At 40.7% G+C, this 16,770-nt stretch overlaps 2 protein-coding genes across 7 annotated transcripts in view; one reads left to right on the top strand and one right to left on the bottom strand.

Annotated features, from left to right (window-relative positions):
* Positions 1-10,901, top strand: part of USP44 (ubiquitin specific peptidase 44) — a 36,941-nt gene extending 26,040 nt beyond the window's left edge. For 4 of the 5 annotated variants that reach the window (XM_010383901.2, XM_010383902.2, XM_030939548.1 and 1 more), the window contains exons 4-6: positions 2,700-2,808; positions 6,317-6,522; positions 9,142-10,901. In XM_010383901.2, coding sequence (XP_010382203.1) covers positions 2,700-2,808; positions 6,317-6,522; positions 9,142-9,341 — 515 coding nt within the window. In that variant the 3' untranslated portion in view covers positions 9,342-10,901. The remainder of the gene's footprint in view (positions 1-2,699; positions 2,809-6,316; positions 6,523-9,141) is intronic. The other variant, XM_030939550.1, reaches the window with a different exon arrangement.
* Positions 10,902-11,613: 712 nt separating this feature from the next.
* The window catches only part of METAP2 (methionyl aminopeptidase 2), a 43,687-nt gene continuing 38,530 nt past the window's right edge, over positions 11,614-16,770 (bottom strand). The window contains exons 9-11 of one of the 2 annotated variants that reach the window (XM_010383905.2): positions 15,694-15,797; positions 14,797-14,912; positions 11,614-13,781 (exon numbers count right to left, since the gene is read on the bottom strand). In XM_010383905.2, coding sequence (XP_010382207.1) covers positions 13,529-13,781; positions 14,797-14,912; positions 15,694-15,797 — 473 coding nt within the window. In that variant the 3' untranslated portion in view covers positions 11,614-13,528. The remainder of the gene's footprint in view (positions 13,782-14,796; positions 14,913-15,693; positions 15,798-16,770) is intronic. The other variant, XM_030939148.1, reaches the window with a different exon arrangement.

The following is a 16,770-nucleotide window of genomic DNA, read 5'->3' as shown; positions in this document are numbered from 1 at the left end:
GCTGTGTCTTACCTCTTCTGTCAATGTATGTATATATAGTGGGAGTTAAGCTATGAGGATACAAAGGCGTAAGAATGATCCAGTGTGGGCTGGGCGTGGTGGCTTACACCTGTAATCCCAGCACTTTGGGAGGCTGAGGCGGGCGGATCACCTGAGGTCAGGAGTTCGAGACCAGCCTGGCCAACATGGTGAAACCCCGTCTCTACTAAAAATACAAAAATTAGTCAGGCATGGCGGCGGGCACCTGTCATCCCAGCTACTCAAGAGGCCGAGGCAGGAGAATCACTTGAACCCAGGAGACGGAGGTTGCAGTGAGCCAAGATCGTGCCATTCCACTCCAGCCTGGGCGACAGAGCGAGACTCCGTCTTAAAAAATAATAATAATAATAATAATGATCCAGTGGACTTTATAGATTCAGGGGAAAGGGTGGGAGGGAGTGAGGGATAAAACACTACACATTGGGTACAATGTGCACTGCTCAGGTGATAGGCACACCAAAATCTCAGAAATCACCACTAAATAACTTATTTATGTAACCAAATACCACCTGTTCACCAAAAACCTATTGAAATTCAAAAAAAGAATAAGATATACTTACATAGTATCTTACTATTTATATATATAATATAAACATATGGTGTAGTGTAGTATACTATAAACTATAATATAGTTTATACTAGTTTATACTATACTATATATATTTTTTCAGGTATTCTGCCTAATTTCCCTATCTCGCAAATAGATTCTAAGGCTTTAGATACTAAACTTTTAAGGTAAACAAAAAATAGGATATTCCCACATTGAAGAAATGTCTTATCAATTGATAGTTTTCTGGAATGACTTTAACACTTTTTTCTGAGTGCTGTCTAATGTAAACACATAAAGTAGCCTTAAATTTATAAGGTTTTTTTTTAAAAAAATAAAACTTTGTCAAAGTTGTTATGATGAAGTATTATTTTTTCTTGGACATAAATGTGATGAGTCCCACATGCTTTCATCACCAAATTTGGGGGTGATGTTATGAATGCAGAATATGGTTTTATAGCAAATTTCTATGTGTTTACTAATGCTACCAAATACAGGCCTAAAAGCCGCTTTAACACAGCAATAAAAATGTTTACAATTATACGCCGAGGAGTTGACATCCCCTATCTGGCTACCCTTGGACCGATGTGCTAGGAGACAATCCAGAGGTAGGTCCAGGACATTCAGCAGCAGCCAGATACCTGGATCGCAGGGTTAGACACCCGGAAGAAAGACCAGCGAAGATGGCTTAGAGCTCAGCTTCATGGTGGGCTGAGCCTGCTTCCCACGTGAGAAGCAGCTGCTGCCATGGCTGGAGTCGGAGCTCATGTGCAAGTTGAAGGATAGCTCCTGGGCATCAGGAACAAACTGTAGCTGATGGCCCAGCTGCAGGACAGTCCGTAGGTGGACCTCTAGGGAAGCAGAAGGGACAAGAAGAATCCTGAGTTCCAACTGTCTAAGATCTGGTGCTAAAAGAGCAAAAGCAAAACGCTTGAGTGAGGGAGGCCTCAGAGCTGGTAAAGTCCTGCTTTCCTAAGCCATTGGCCAGGGCTGGGGTGGTCCCCAGGAAAAGTAGAGGGATGTTCTGGGTAATCAGGACCTTCCTCTGGGTTTCTGACTAGCCTTAGTATATGAACTGACCGCACACTTTTTTTTTCTTATTTCTTTTTTAAATGTTTTGACCACAGACTTTTAAATTAAGAGTTTGGGGCCAGGCACGGTGGCTCACGCCTGTAATCCTAGCACTCTGGGAGGCTGAGGTGAGCGGATCACGAGGTCAGGAGATTGAGACCATCCTGGGTAACATGAAGAAACCCCGTTTCTACTAAAAATACAAAATTAGCCGGGAGTGGAGGTGCATGCCTGTAATCCTGGTTACTCGGGAGGCTGAAGCAGGAGAATTGCTTGAACCCAGGAGGCGGAGGTTGTGGTGAGCCGAGATCGCGCCATTGCACTCCAGCCTGGGCGACAAGAGCGAAAACTCCATCTCAAAAAGAAAAAAAGCTTGGGAAATGTGTATTAAAATGTTTACAGAATGTTGTAACTTTTCCTATTAATTGGTATGGCCAGTTCCATTTAAAAATACTATTATGGCCGGGTGCAGTGGCTCATGTCTGTAATCCCAGCACTTTGGGAGACCAAGGCAGGTGGATCACGAGGTCAGGAGTTCGAGACCAGCCTGGCCAACATAGTGAAACCGCGTCTCTACTGAAAATACAAAAATTAGACGGGCGTGGTGGCATGCATCTATAGTCCCAGTTACTCAGGAGGCTGAGGCAGGAGAATTGCTTGAACCCAGGAAGCGGAGGGTGTGGTGAGCTGAGATCGCACCAGTGCACTCCAGCCTGGGCAACAGAGTGAGACTCTGTCTCCAAATAAATAAGTAAATAAAAATATTATGGCAGTATACTTTGTTCTATTACATTATATGCAAGATTATTATTAAATCATGTGCTTGATTACAGATCTGACTTGACTAGCTCATAAGTTTTTTGTTTAGTTGTGGATCATGAGTTTCTCGAGGGTAAAACCCATGTCTATAACTCTAGCACAGCACAATGCCTAGAACACAGTAGATACTTCTCATTTCTGACTTAATTAAAAGAAGGTTCACTCAGCTTTTCCCTGCATCTTTAAATTAAATTTGATTTTTATTCTTTCTTTGATGTTACAGCAAAGCGTAGAAGGTTTTCCTCCAAACCAGTTGTACTCACAGAAGCTCAGAAACAACTTATGATATGCCACCTACCTCAGGTTCTCAGACTGCACCTCAAACGATTCAGGTCTGTAGCAGGACCAGTTGCAAAGTGATCATTCCTTGTGCTTATAACGCTTCAAAACTTAAAGAATACATGTAATAATTTTTTCCCCTTTAATCACCTTTCTGACAAATGAATTAACTTTTAATACCATATACTTGGCTAGTAAATGACTTACACTTGCTTATTTATTTATTTATTTATTTATTTATTTATTTATTTATTTATTTTGAGACCGAGTCTCACTCTGTCATCCAGGCTGGAGACGGGGTTTTACCATGTTGCTCAGGCTGATCTCCAACTCCTGGGCTCAAGCGATTCACTCACCTTGGCCTCTCAAAGTGCTGGCCGGGTGAGGTGGCTCATGCCTGTAATCCCAGCACTTTGGGAGGCTGAGGCAGGTGGATCACCTGAGGTCAGGAGTTCAAGACCAGCCTGGCCAACATGGTGAAACTCCATCTCTGCTAAAAATGCAAAAATGTAGCCAGGCATGGTGGCACATGCCTGTAATCCTAGCTGCTTGGGAGGCTGAGTCAGGAGAATCGCTTGAACCTAGGAGACGGAGGTTGTAGTGAGCCGATATCGTGCCCTTGCACTCCAGCCTGGGCAACAAAGTGAGACTCCGTCTCAAACATACATACGTACATACATGCATATATAAACATAAAAATACAAAAATTAGTCAGGCATGGTGACGCATGCCTGTAATTCCAGTTACTTGGGAGGCTGAGGCAGGAGAAACGCTTGAACCGTGGAGGCAGAGGTTGCAGTGAGCCAACATCATGCCATTGCACTCTAGCCTGAGTGACAGAGCAAGACTCTGTCTCAAAAAAAAAAAAGAAGAAGAAGAAGAAAAATGTTGAGATTACAGGCGTGAGCCACCACGCCTGGCAGAATATTTCTAATACCGTAGATGTCTCCTGTGCATGCCTGTCAGTCTTGTTCCTTTCCCCTCTGCAAAAGCAAACCATTATGAATTTTAGGTATAATATTATCTTATTGTTCTTCATCAGTTTATTGTATGTCTTTTTTGTTTTGTTTTGTTTTGTTTTGTTTTGTTTTGTTTTGTTTTGTTTTGTTTGGGTAGAGACAGGGTTTTGCCATGTTGCCCAGGCTAATCTGGAAACTCCTGAGCTCAGGCAGTCTGCCCGCCTCAGCTTCCCAATGTGCTGGGATTATAGGCATGGGCCACCGCACTTGGCTGAGATATTGGAAAAACCGAACTCAGTTTCTCCTACCATACTCTTACAACAGAGAATACAAATGTGACCTCTGCTTACCAAAATGTATAGGAGATTTCTCCCACCAAGCAAGTCATCAGTTCTGCAGTGAGCGCGAGCTTGGGTATCCTCTTATTCAACTCAGTTCCAACACTGTCTACCTGGAGGTAGCATCAGACCCCACAGATTGAGAACTCAGTCCCACCAGACTGACCCCCACTTCTGACACCAGTCATAACTCCAGGTTTGTTGAAATTCTGACCAACCTGTTGGCTGTACATTTAATGGGATTCTCATAAGCCACACTCCCCTCGTTTGATCCATTTGCTAGAGGGCCCCACAGAACCTTTGTGTTTACCCTTTTATTACAAAGGAGAGTTTCAAGGATCCATATGAACAGCCAGATGGAAGTCATGTGTAGGGCATGACTTGTGGGAAGGGGCGTATAGGTTCCACACCCTCCCTGGGGGTGCTGCCCTCCAGGGACCTCAGCATGGATAACTATCTGGAAGCTCCAGAAGCCCATCCTTTTGGGTTTTTATGGAGGCTTCAGTACATAGGCATGACTGATTACATCATTCAGCCCCATTCCCTTTGGGGGTTGGGGACAGTATTTGGAAGGAAGCTGAAAGTCCCAATCCTCTAGTCATTCCCGGGTCTTTCCTGTGACTTGCCCACATGCTGAAGCTATCTAGGGGTTGCCAGCCACTAGTTGTCTCATTAGCATACAAAACACACACTTTTTTTTTTTTGAGCCAGAGTTTAGCTCTTGTTGCCCGGGCTGGAGTGCAAGGGCACCATCTCAGCTCACTGCAACCTTCGCCTCCCGGAATCAAGTGATTCTCCTGCCTCAGCCTCCCCAGTAGCTGGGATCATGGGCATGCGCCACCACGCCTGACTAATTTTTGTATTTTTAGTAGAGATGGGGTTTCACCATTTTGGCCAGACTAGTCTTGAACTCCTGACCTCAGGTGATCCACCCGCCTCAGCCTCCCAAAGTGCTGGGATTACAAGCATGAGTCACCGCGCCCAGCCAAGACACTCCAGAGATTCCAAGAATTTTAGGAGATGTATCTTGGATAACTAGAAGGAAAACCAAATATATTTTTCACAACCACACAGAGTTTGGAATATGACTTATGGTCCAGCAGATAACATAATTTGCATGGTTCATCTTTAGTTCCGTGCCATTTTACACTGGACTAAGCATTTTCACATTTTTTTTTCCATCATAAAACTGTGTTCCTGTCTCTCCGTTCTCTACCTGCTGTTATTTGTCTGAAGTTCATGTTTTAGTACTTTACTACTATATTTTCATCTATGTCTGCCTTGTCTCTGTACCATACTACCACAAACTGGATTATAATCTCTTGAACTACCACGTTACGTTATTTTCCCCTCGTAGGACCAACTCATTATGCGTATTGATAAACACATTGCTTGCCATGCTGAGATCCAGTAAGGGGAAGTATGCGCAACAGACTGAGAAAATGACAGGATAAGGGCGTTCTTTCAGTTCTGTCACCAGTGGGCGGTTGTGCTGACTTACACACAGCGAGGGGACACAGATCCTGTTGTTTTAGTCTGAAAATCTCTGAAGTATTCTGAGGAATTAGAGGTGCCCTGTTTTGTTTTCCTCCATGCCTGGCCAAGAAAGATCCAGATTGTAGCTTCCATCTGGGATACCCTCTTCATATCCTGGCAAAACAATAAGGAATTAAAAACCCTTTGGTGGGGCTGGGCACAGTGGCTCACACCTGTAATCCCAGCACTTTGGAATCCAAGGCAGGCGGATCACTTGCGGTCAGGAGTTCAAGACCAGCCTGGCCAACATGGTGAAGTCCTCTCTCTACTAAAAATACAAAAATTAGCCAGGTGTGATGGCGCACACCTGCAGTCCCAGCAGGAGAATGGCTTGAACCTGAGAGGCAGAGGCTGCAGTAAGCCAAGATCGCGCCACTGCACTCCACCCTGTGTAACAGAGTAAGACTCCATCTCTAAAACAACGAAAAACAAAAAAACCCCAACCCTTTCGTGGCCTTGACTTTTACCTGTTAGCGGGTACATGCCCCCATAAGGCAATACTTTCCCAAAAGTTAATTTTTTTCCCTACATTATCATCTAACTACAAGAAGGCAAAATAAGCCAAAATTTCTCCATTTATAGCCAACTTTAACATTGAAATAATTTTATATTACATATGATACTTTGTATTCCATACTGCCTGGGGTCATCTGTTACAAGTGTCTAGACCTAGTACATGGTTATTTTCTCTTAATTGTGTTGATAATTTCACACTGGTTTGTTCACAGGTGGTCAGGACGTAATAACCGAGAGAAGATTGGTGTTCATGTTGGCTTTGAGGAAATCTTAAACATGGAGCCCTATTGCTGCAGGGAGACCCTGAAATCCCTCAGACCAGAATGCTTTATCTATGACTTGTCTGCGGTGGTGATGCACCATGGGAAAGGATTTGGCTCAGGGCACTACACTGCCTACTGCTATAATTCTGAAGGAGGTACAGATAAGAAAAAGTATTTTATCTTGGGTTGGACTTGGAGGCTGGAGTTAAGGCTTTAGCCGATTTCTAAATTGACTACTAAATCATAAACAAAACTACTTGACCACTTATTTTCTTAGGGAGAATACCTCTGCAGATACTAAAACGTGAGAGTTGATGCATGAAATATTTTCTGTAGGTTTTGCAGTACTTTTGACTAAGAGCCGGAGGAATATAATAATGAGGATAGTCTTGTTGCCAACTAAAAGTCAGAGTATTAACTTTTCTTAAAGACACACTTCAGGCCGGGCGCGGTGGCTCAAGCCTGTAATCCCAGCACTTTGGGAGGCCGAGACGGGCGGATCATGAGGTTAGGAGTTCGAGACCATCCTGGCTAACACGGTGAAACCCCGTCTCTACTAAAAAATACAAAAAGCTAGCCGGGCGAGGTGGCTGGTGCCTGTAGTCCCAGCTACTCGGGAGGCTGAGGCAGGAGAATGGCATAAACCCGGGAGGCGGAGCTTGCAGTGAGCTGAGATCCAGCCACTGCACTCCAGCCTGGGCGACAGAGCAAGACTCCGTCTCAAAAAAAAAAAGAAAAAAAAAAAAAAAGACACACTTCAAAAAGCAGATCGTATGTTTACTGGTTTACTTCAGTTAATTTTGTTAAAGAAATAGGGCACCTAATGAACTGGGGGATCACAGATATTTGGAACAAGCACTGTTCAAGTTTAATATACAAATCTCACTTTTATTTTCCGTCTTCTAGGATAGTCTAGTTCTAGCAAAAGTGATTGGGTTGAGATTTCATTTTGTACTTCCCCCTCCCCCACCTTTTTTATTGAGATGAAGTCTTGCTCTGTCACCCAGGCTGGAGTGCAGTGGCGTGATCTTGGCTCACTACAACCTCTGCCTCCCAGGTTCAAGCAGTTCTGCCTCAGCCTCCTGAGTAGCTGGGACTACAGGCATGTGCCACCACACCCGGATAATTTTTTGTATTTTCAGTAGAGACGGGGTTTCACCGTGTTAACCAGGATAGTCTTGAACTCCTGACCTTGTGATACACCTGCCTCAGCTTCCCAAAGTGCTGGGATTACAGACGAGCCACCACACCCAGCCTTACTTCCCCTTTTGATATTTACTGTTGAACAAAGAATGAACCTCCAACTCCCCACCCCCACCCAACACACCCCAAACAGAAAAAGGTGAGGACAAGAAGCCCAATAATCCACCAAGGTAACTCAACACTGAACCACCAAAAACTACCAAGTTAGTTGTACACTATTGGCTTTTTTTGTTTGTTTGTTTTTGAGACAGAGTCTCACTCTTTCCCCTGGAATAGAGTGCAGCAGCGTCATCTCGGCTCACTGCAACCTCAGCCTCCCGAGTAGCTGGGATTGCAGGTGTGCACCACCATGCCTGGCTAATTTTTATATTTTTAGTAGAGACGGGCTTTCACCATGTTGGACAGGCTGGTCTTGAACTCCTGGCCATAACTGATCTGACAGCCTTGGTCTCCCAAAATGCTGGGATTACAGGCGTGAGCCACCATGCCCGACCCAATTTGCTTTTTAATACAGATTGAGTATACCTTGTCTAAAATGCTTGGGACCATATGTGTTTTGAATTTTGGATTTTTTTAAATAGACATTATTAGGTATTGTAGGGATGGGACCCATATACACCTTGTACACATTGCCTAAAGATAATTTTCTACAACACTTTAAATAATGAAACAGTTTCATTAACAGAGTGCATATAACAAAGTTTGTGTACATTGAGCAATCAGCAAACAAAGGTGTCACTATCTCAGCCACTCATATGGACAGTCTGGTGGTTTGGCATCAGCATAATTCCTGGCTGATTTATATGCTAATGATAAGCAGTCATTAGCATACTTATGTGCATGTAATGTACATAAGTGCATTATACTTATGTGCACATAAGTTTCACAGTAAAAAAAAGACATTAATACAGTGGGAAAAAATGTGTTCAGGGTTACTTATGACATCACGTTGGCACAAAAAGTTTTGGTTTTGGATTTTTTTTTTTTGAGACAGTCTCTCTATCACCCACGCTGGAGGGCAGCTGTGCAATCCTTGCTCACTGCAACCTCCACCTCCCAGGTTCAAGCCATTCTATTCTCTTGCTTCAGCCTCCTGAGTAGCTCGGAGTACAGGCACGCACCAACATGCCCAGGTAATTTTTGTATTTTTAGTAGAGACGGGGTTTCGCCATGTTGGCCAGGCTGGTCTCTAACTCCTGGCCTCAGGTGATCCGCCTGCCTCGGCCTCCCAAAGTGCTGGGATTACAGGCGTGAGCCACTGCGCCCAGCTAGATTTTGGAATTAGGGATGATCATCCTGTATGATTAGTGGCAAAAGCATTAACTGGTAGATTTACACAAGGAATAAATAGTGTCAGGTACTCATCAGTCACATGCTGTGTAAGCTTAAGCTACTTCTAGATTAAAGGTAGATAATTCCAAGGTAACACTGCCCAATCTATATTTCTTGTTAAAGAAAAATGAATTGGCTAGAAAATTATTTTCACTTCAGAAAAAGCTTCTCACTCAATGCCTTTCATACTAGAATTTTCTAAAGTCCCTTCATAAGTGTATTTCTGTGCTTCACTCTAGGGTTCTGGGTACACTGCAATGATTCCAAGCTAAGCATGTGCACAATGGATGAAGTATGCAAGGCTCAAGCTTATATCTTGTTTTATACCCAACGAGTTACTGAGAATGGACATTCTGAACTTTTGCCTCCAGAGCTCCTGTTGGGGAGCCAACATCTCAATGAAGACACTGATACCTCGTCTAATGAAATCCTTAGCTGATCCAAAGACAATGGGGTTTTCTTCCTGTGATTTATATATATACTTTTAAAAAGACTGATGTACCATTTTAAACATTTTTTCTTGTGAATCAGTGTATATACATTTATGCATTTTATATCTAACTACAATTTTTTTTTTTTTTTACGAAGTATAAATGTGTGTATCAACTGAAGGTAACTACTTTTTTCAAATATTTGGAATTTTAAACTTTTGGTGTTTACCTCAGACTGATGTTACCTCTTTTATATGTCTTAATTGGCTCGGATCATGAATTTGTGCAATCTTCTACCAACAAAGTTCAAGTGGCATCATTTTATATACATGTGTTATCTTTTTCAGGTATTTTCTATACAAATTCTTAATAGATGGAAAATTAGACTCTACTTGGTCACTAATAGTCTTTCTTTCATTTGTATATTGAAGTTACCTTGCCCCTTGGAGTTATTGCAGTGACATGTCAAGGAATCACCTAAATATTCTTCAGTCACATTCACTGGTATTTCTGAGGCTTTGTGTGTTAACAGGCCTTGTAACAGACATTATTTTGGTTAATGTAACCCCAAAATTGTTTTAGTAATTGCTCTTTATTTGGCATAGTCAAACTGTAAATGAAACAGGCAGCTTTACAAATAGCATATTTAAGTGACCTTTGGAACTATGGACATGAAAAAATGATGGCTGGGATTTATGATTTTTGTCTGGCAGCAAACAGGTTTGTCCAGAAGTCTAATAATTAAGCAGTCATAAAAAGTTTGAATTTAGCACACCAGTGTATGCTGTTATTCAAATAGTTTACCTTGGGTATGAGTTCATTTTATAATGTCTGATGACATTAGATCTCTTAAAACTTTGTATGTATTTTTTAGTTCAAAGGAATAAAGAGTCTTGAAGAGAAAAAATTACAGGGCAAAAAAGTGTTCAAAATTGGTAACTGGACTATTATGTCTAGCATCTCATTCTCCTAAATAACTAAAGTTTGATTTACTCTTGCTAGGATTATGTGACTACTAGGTAGGAGCCTCTTAAAACACTGGCCCTGAGCATTAAAAAAATTAAAAGCTATCTAAACTTGCCAAAAAAAAAAAAAAAATACAGTGAGTCACTCCTTTTGTTCTTCTCTGATAATCTTACTGGATTTCTTTAAAGTCCCGTTGCTGCTAACTTTGTCTTATTTGGAGAGGGTAGAATCAACTAATCTACAGACCAGCTATGTATCTAAGCTCTGTTAACCACAGGAAGATCATGTATCCTTTTTTTATAAGTGGGTTTATTTGCAGGTTGAAGTCTTAGTGAAAGATAATATCCTGTAGAATGCTGTTCACCAGTAGTGATCATCTGTAAGTACAAACTTGAAAGAGATCTCTACCAGTAAATAACAAGTCATCTGGGTTAGCTGAAGTGCAATGAGACTTTTATCACTGAACAGACAAATCATTTGTGCCAAAAACACATCTGGAATATTAAATGGCTGTGTTTAAAATTGTTCATAATACCTATGCAAGTTGTTACCTCAACTGTTACACACTTAATACCTCATTAAAAATTTACGTGGTCAAGATACCAGCATCTACTCTTTCCTAGTTTCAAGGACTATTTTTAACGTCATACATTTTAGCACGTCATTTTAATGGAATTATTGTAAAAACTCCTGAACTATTTGTAATGGTAGCATTGCTTGTACTTATTTCAATATAAAAATATACAAGAGGCCGGGCGCCATGGCTCATGCCTGTAATGTAATCCCAGCAGTTTGGGAGGCTGAGGCAGGTGGATCACAAGGTCAGGAGATCAAGACCATCCTGGCTAACACAGTGAAACCCCGTCTCTACTAAAAATACAAACAAAAAATATTAGCCAGGTGTGCTAGCACACATCTGTAGTCCAGCTACTCGGGAGGCTGAGACAGGAGAATAGCTTGAACCCAGTTGCAGTGAGCTGAGATCACGCCACTGAACTCTAGCCTGAGTGACAGAGCGAGACTCTTGTCTAAAATAAAAAAAAAGAAAAAAAAAGAGAAAGTGACCTAACCCTTTACTTTTTAACCCCTTAAAACTAACACCTATGGGGGGAGGCTTGGAGAAGGGGGATATTATTGGGGAATATGGGAAATCTGTTAGTACTTTCCACTAAATTTTAGTGTGAAAAATGTCTCAATATACGAACAATAAAATTAAAACCTAAATAAACAGAAACTTAGATTTCTTACTATTTATCTTAAATCTCAGCATGGATGTCTACATTCTGCTAAGTTGATCTAACAAAAAACAACATGTTTTAGTTGTAAAATAATTTACTAAAGGCACTATTGTTAAACATCAAACTAATAATTTGTTGCCAATAAGGTACATCGTTGTAAACATAACAAAATTTTAAGGGATACATGGCTAATAAGCAAACAATACAGTTTAAGTGACGGCTTTCCTATTTACAAGATCATGTCCCTTCCAGCCATTACAAGGGCATACAGTGATGCCATTGTTCCCAACAGTTACCTGGGAAGGGAACTTGGAGCTCCTAATTGGTTTGAGATCAAAGACTGCCGAGATCTTTAAAAGCTCCAAAAGTCTTCACTCATAAAGGTCAATTCTAAAATTCCTGGATTTAGAAATCAAGATACTTGCTTTATACTTCCACATAAAAAGATATGGACTCAACCTCAAAGGAGAGAGCTGGAGGGCCCAGCCCTGACAGTATGTCCAGGCGTGAACTGGCGAGCTGTGCTGCCAGCCACAGCATCACAGAAAATGGAGAAATTAGTCAAATGTGGCTATTGAACATTAGCACCATAATAAATATAGCTCATACAGCTAAAACCTAGATTATTTCCCCACAAGATAACATTCATTTATAGCTCTAATGCTGAAAGAACAGCTTTTTAATGTAACAGATGATCTAGGTACAGAAGTTGTAGGTTTCTCTTCCTAAGATAAAAACGTTTAACAAAATACAAACTAAACAGCATCCCAGAGGCAATAAAATCTCATTGTACTGAAACATACACAAATTAAGGCTACCTTGGTATATAAACGATTTAGAAATTATGATGGAACATTCCCATAAAATTATTTACATATAAGAATTCAAGCAATTTGTTAAAGAATCAGTAGTGGGCCTCAGTTAAAACAAATTAATATTACCATCGTTACATTCAACTTAATACACTTAGCCGCTATAAGTAACTGTCACCTCACTTTCCTGAAATACCACCAGTAATGTTAAGAATCCAAACCTGTCAAAGGGCGACATATTACAGCATTTGCCTCATGAATGAAAAAGTCCAATAATTTCAACTTAATTTTTCTAACTAGAACAAGATCCAAACATGGAAGCTTTTTTTTTTCTTCTTTGCTTTTGTGGCTTTAATGCCCTTTTGGTTTTCTGAGCAAGCTGAATACACTCCCTGATAAAAAGGATCTAAACGTTGAGATTTTTACTAAATCAAGGTTTCCAGTTGGCACAATGTTCCTAAGTCAAGTTTCAATTAGCGCATCCTTCCAATGTCAGCGGAAAAAAACACAAGGACTACTATGTCCTATAAAGAATGGTGAAATATTCCTAAAGCTGTGTATTTATGAAGAAAAGGTGTTTGTCCCTCTTTATGCATGTGTAGATCTTGTTTTAGCCACTATGCCACAAAAGTCTCAGTGTAGAGGTCTACATTTCAGATACATGTCTCTGCGTTTGCCTACATTAAGTTTAGCTATTTATCCTGTCCAGAATTATAACCACAAACATTGAGATGTAGCTCTCAGATCTGAAAATGTCTTTATTTTTTAGAAAATGGATACCAGGAAGGTTAAAAAGCAACACCAGAGGGTATAGGTGCAGAACTGGATGTCGTCATTCAAAGCATTCAAGTAAGAATATGGCAATATAAATATCCAAAAAGTATCTCTTAGGTATTCAAAACAAAACGTGTAAGTCATTCCTAACTAATTTGAGCTTTATAGCATTTTCCTAGACAGGAAGGGGAAAAACAGTTAGCATTTAAAAGTCCTGAAAGCTTTTTCGTTGGTTAATTACATTAGATGGTTTGCCTTTGATCAAATTCCTTCTTTTTTAAACATGGATAAAAGTATTACATGGGTCCACTGTTAAAAGAAACAACATGTTGCAAATTAATTCTGGTATAATGTTTTCCAACAAAGCTTAGAAAATAAAGGTGTTGAGGTGGCTTTGGACTAAGTTTAATAGTCATCTCCTCTGCTGACAACTTCTTTACATGTTGGACGCAACAGGATGGTATGTTCAAATTGTGCTGTATATGATCCTTTAATGTCACATAATGGTGGATATGGATCTACAATGCCCAAGTCACACAGATTCTTCAGAGCCATCAAGTATTTACTTTCTCCCAAGCGATCCAGCCATCTGCGGCAGAAGGCAAGGGTGCCAAAGTTTTCATTGATGACATTTAATAAGTGTTTTGTTCTTGGAAGCCTAAGAGGAGAAAATCCAAAATTAATTGTTGGCAAAAGAGTTACGAACTCATTTCCCTCATTAAGAAAAGCCCAGACCTTAGCTGTGTCTTAGTAGTTGAAGTCCAAAAACTTTTTTTTTTTTTTTTTTTTTTTGAGACGGTGTCTTGCTCTGCCACCCAGGCTGGAGTGCAGTGGCCCCATCTCAGCTCACTGCAAGCTCCGCCTCCCGGGTTTACGCCATTCTCCTGCCTCAGCCTCCCGAGTAGCTGGGACTACAGGCGCCCGCCTCGTCGCCCGGCTAGTTTTTTGTATTTTTAAGTAGAGACAGGGTTTCACCGTATTAGCCAGGATGGTCTCGATCTCCTGACCTCGTGATCCGCCCGTCTCGGCCTCCCAAAGTGCTGGGATTACAGGCTTGAGCCACCGTGCCCGGCCCAAAAACTTTTATTTAAAGTTGCTCTCTCAACAATCAAAAGCCAGAATGTATAATAGCCCATACCTAATTATAGATGGCAGCTGAATAGGAACCAGCTGGAGGCCATCTTATTGTGTTTACGTGTCTATGTGTGTTATATTCCCCAGTACAGACCTAACTACAGGGTATTATGGGAATTTCCTTTTGTGTGCAGCAAGCTCAAAGACCTGCATATAAAAGATGTAAATCCAGACTTCAATCATCTTCAAATGTTAAAAAAATTCAATGTAAATTGAAAGACATTGTAAATGGAAGTTTACCAATGGGAAAATATTAAACCAAAAACCTAGGAATGCTAGCAAAATAATCTCTGACATTTATGATTATCAGAAACCAGACTTGAAGACAGCACGTGTGTGTGTGTAGTGTGTGTGTGTGTGTGTAATTTTTATCTCAGTTAAAATGTTTAAAAGGCTATTTTTTTTTCTTACTGTTGGGCTACAGAACTCTACATTTAATGAATATACTATTTTGTATGCATGCCACTTTTTTAAAAAAATGCTGTTAACTCAGAAGAGATGCTCATTAGCCACATAAATTCCATCGTCTCGTCTCTCACCTTATTGGCACATGTCCAACATCAAAATTTTTCATGTAATGTGAACATTCCATATCATCATGAACAACACCTTTTCCTGTACTACCAAAGGTTTCAATTGCATATACTTCTCCTTCCTGAAAAATAAGGGTCAAGGGGAGAGAAAGAAGAAAAATTCAGAATGAATCACAATTACCATCTCGCTCTCTCTTTTTGAGACAGTCTCTCTCTGTTGCCAGGCTAGAGTGCAGTGGTGTGATCTTGGCTCACTGCAACCTCCGCTTCCTAGGTTCAAGCGATTCTCCTGCCTCAGCCTCCCGAGTAGGTGGGACTACAGGCACGTGCCACCATGCCTGGCTAATTTTTGTATTTTTAGTAGAGACAACGTTTCACTATGTTGGCCAGACTGGTTTCAACCTCCTGACCTCAGGTGATCTGCCTGCACTGGTCTCTCAAAGTGTTGGGATTAACAGGCTTGAGGCACTGAGCCCAGCCTACAATTACCATCTCTTGAAGTCTCTACCTGATTAAGCAGCAACATGAAATAGCCCCTGGCAGTCTTTATCTAACCTTGCCTTGCTTTAGCTCCTTTGCACTTCTTGGTCTTTCTGCTTCCCCCTACAAATTCTGTTCACAGCTCCACCCCTAGAGCCTACTATAAAGAGACTGACACCTAGGAATGCTCCATAAATATTCATCAAATGTTGAACAAACAATCCTTTCACAGCCCCAATTTCCACAAGTGATTTAGTGCTAACTATACACAATTTGCAAATTCAAATGACCCAATTCCTGACAGTGTGAATATGGATGATAAGCTAATTCTGGTCAGTATAATTATATACTTAACTATCACGATCTTCTGCTTGGAAGAAAAAAATGTCTTCCATGGAAGTAAAATGTTAGTGACACACATACCTCCATTCTTGTTGCCTCCCCTCCTTTCACAATCGGCACTGTTTTTCCAGCATGTATTCTATACTGCCCAATTGAATGTCCATTTAGATTACGGATTGGTTTCACTGTTATAAAAAATAGGGAAATAAAAGTTATTCAGGATCTCAAGAAGAAAAAGCAGATCTTTTATATTTTGGTACAGAGTTCAAGCATTTATTCAAAAACCAGATATGGCTTTACTAAATAACCTTACATTAAGGTAGTTAAATATAAACTGGAATCTAGTGGAATATAAAAAGTAGTTAGTTGCAGTGTTATTAATACTAGAAGTAGGCCGGGTGCAGTGGCTCATGCCTGTAATCCCAGCACTTTGGGTGGCCAAGGCAAGCGGATCACCTGAGGTCAGGAGTTTGAGACCAGCCTGGCCAACACGGCGAAACCCTGTCTCTACTACAAATACAAAAATTAGCTGGGTGTGGTGGTGGGGGCCTGTAATTCCAGCTACTCAGGAGGCTGAGGCAGGAGAATCACTTGAACCCGGGAAGCAGAGGTTGCAGTGAGCCGAGATCATGCCACTGCACTGCAGCCTGGGCGACAGCGACTCTTGTCTCAAAAAAAAAAAAAAAAAAAAAAAAAAAATGCCAGAAGTAAGGGAGTATGGAAGAAAGAATTACAGGATTAAGGGCATAAGGGAGGTCATCTAAGGAGGTACTGTTAACAGAAAAGAAAATGCCATATACACAAATTATTAGAAGCATAAAGAATACGTATTTGTATTGTTATGGACCAAAAGATAACGTGAAAAATACTGTTAAGATGACAGTATTACAGAACTTTATATCAACATTTCAAACATTCAAAAAGAAAATCTATGTGGCTGAGACACAATAATTAAGAAATAGAAATAAGAAAGAAGAAAGAAAATGTAAACATCCCACTGTCCTGAGAGCAATGACAGAATAGACAAATTGTGGCATATTCACATGAGGGAATAACATTCAACAATAAAAACAAAAAGCTAGGAATACATTTAACAACTGGAATAAAACTTCTAGCTTTTTTATTCTAGTTGTTTTAAAACAACTGACAAAATAAGCA

Source organism: Rhinopithecus roxellana, chromosome 10, assembly GCF_007565055.1.
Source record: "Rhinopithecus roxellana isolate Shanxi Qingling chromosome 10, ASM756505v1, whole genome shotgun sequence".
Taxonomy (NCBI): Eukaryota; Metazoa; Chordata; class Mammalia; order Primates; family Cercopithecidae; genus Rhinopithecus; species Rhinopithecus roxellana.
The sequence above is the reverse complement of the archived record's forward strand: the minus strand, read 5'-3'. Positions and strand labels throughout refer to the sequence as shown.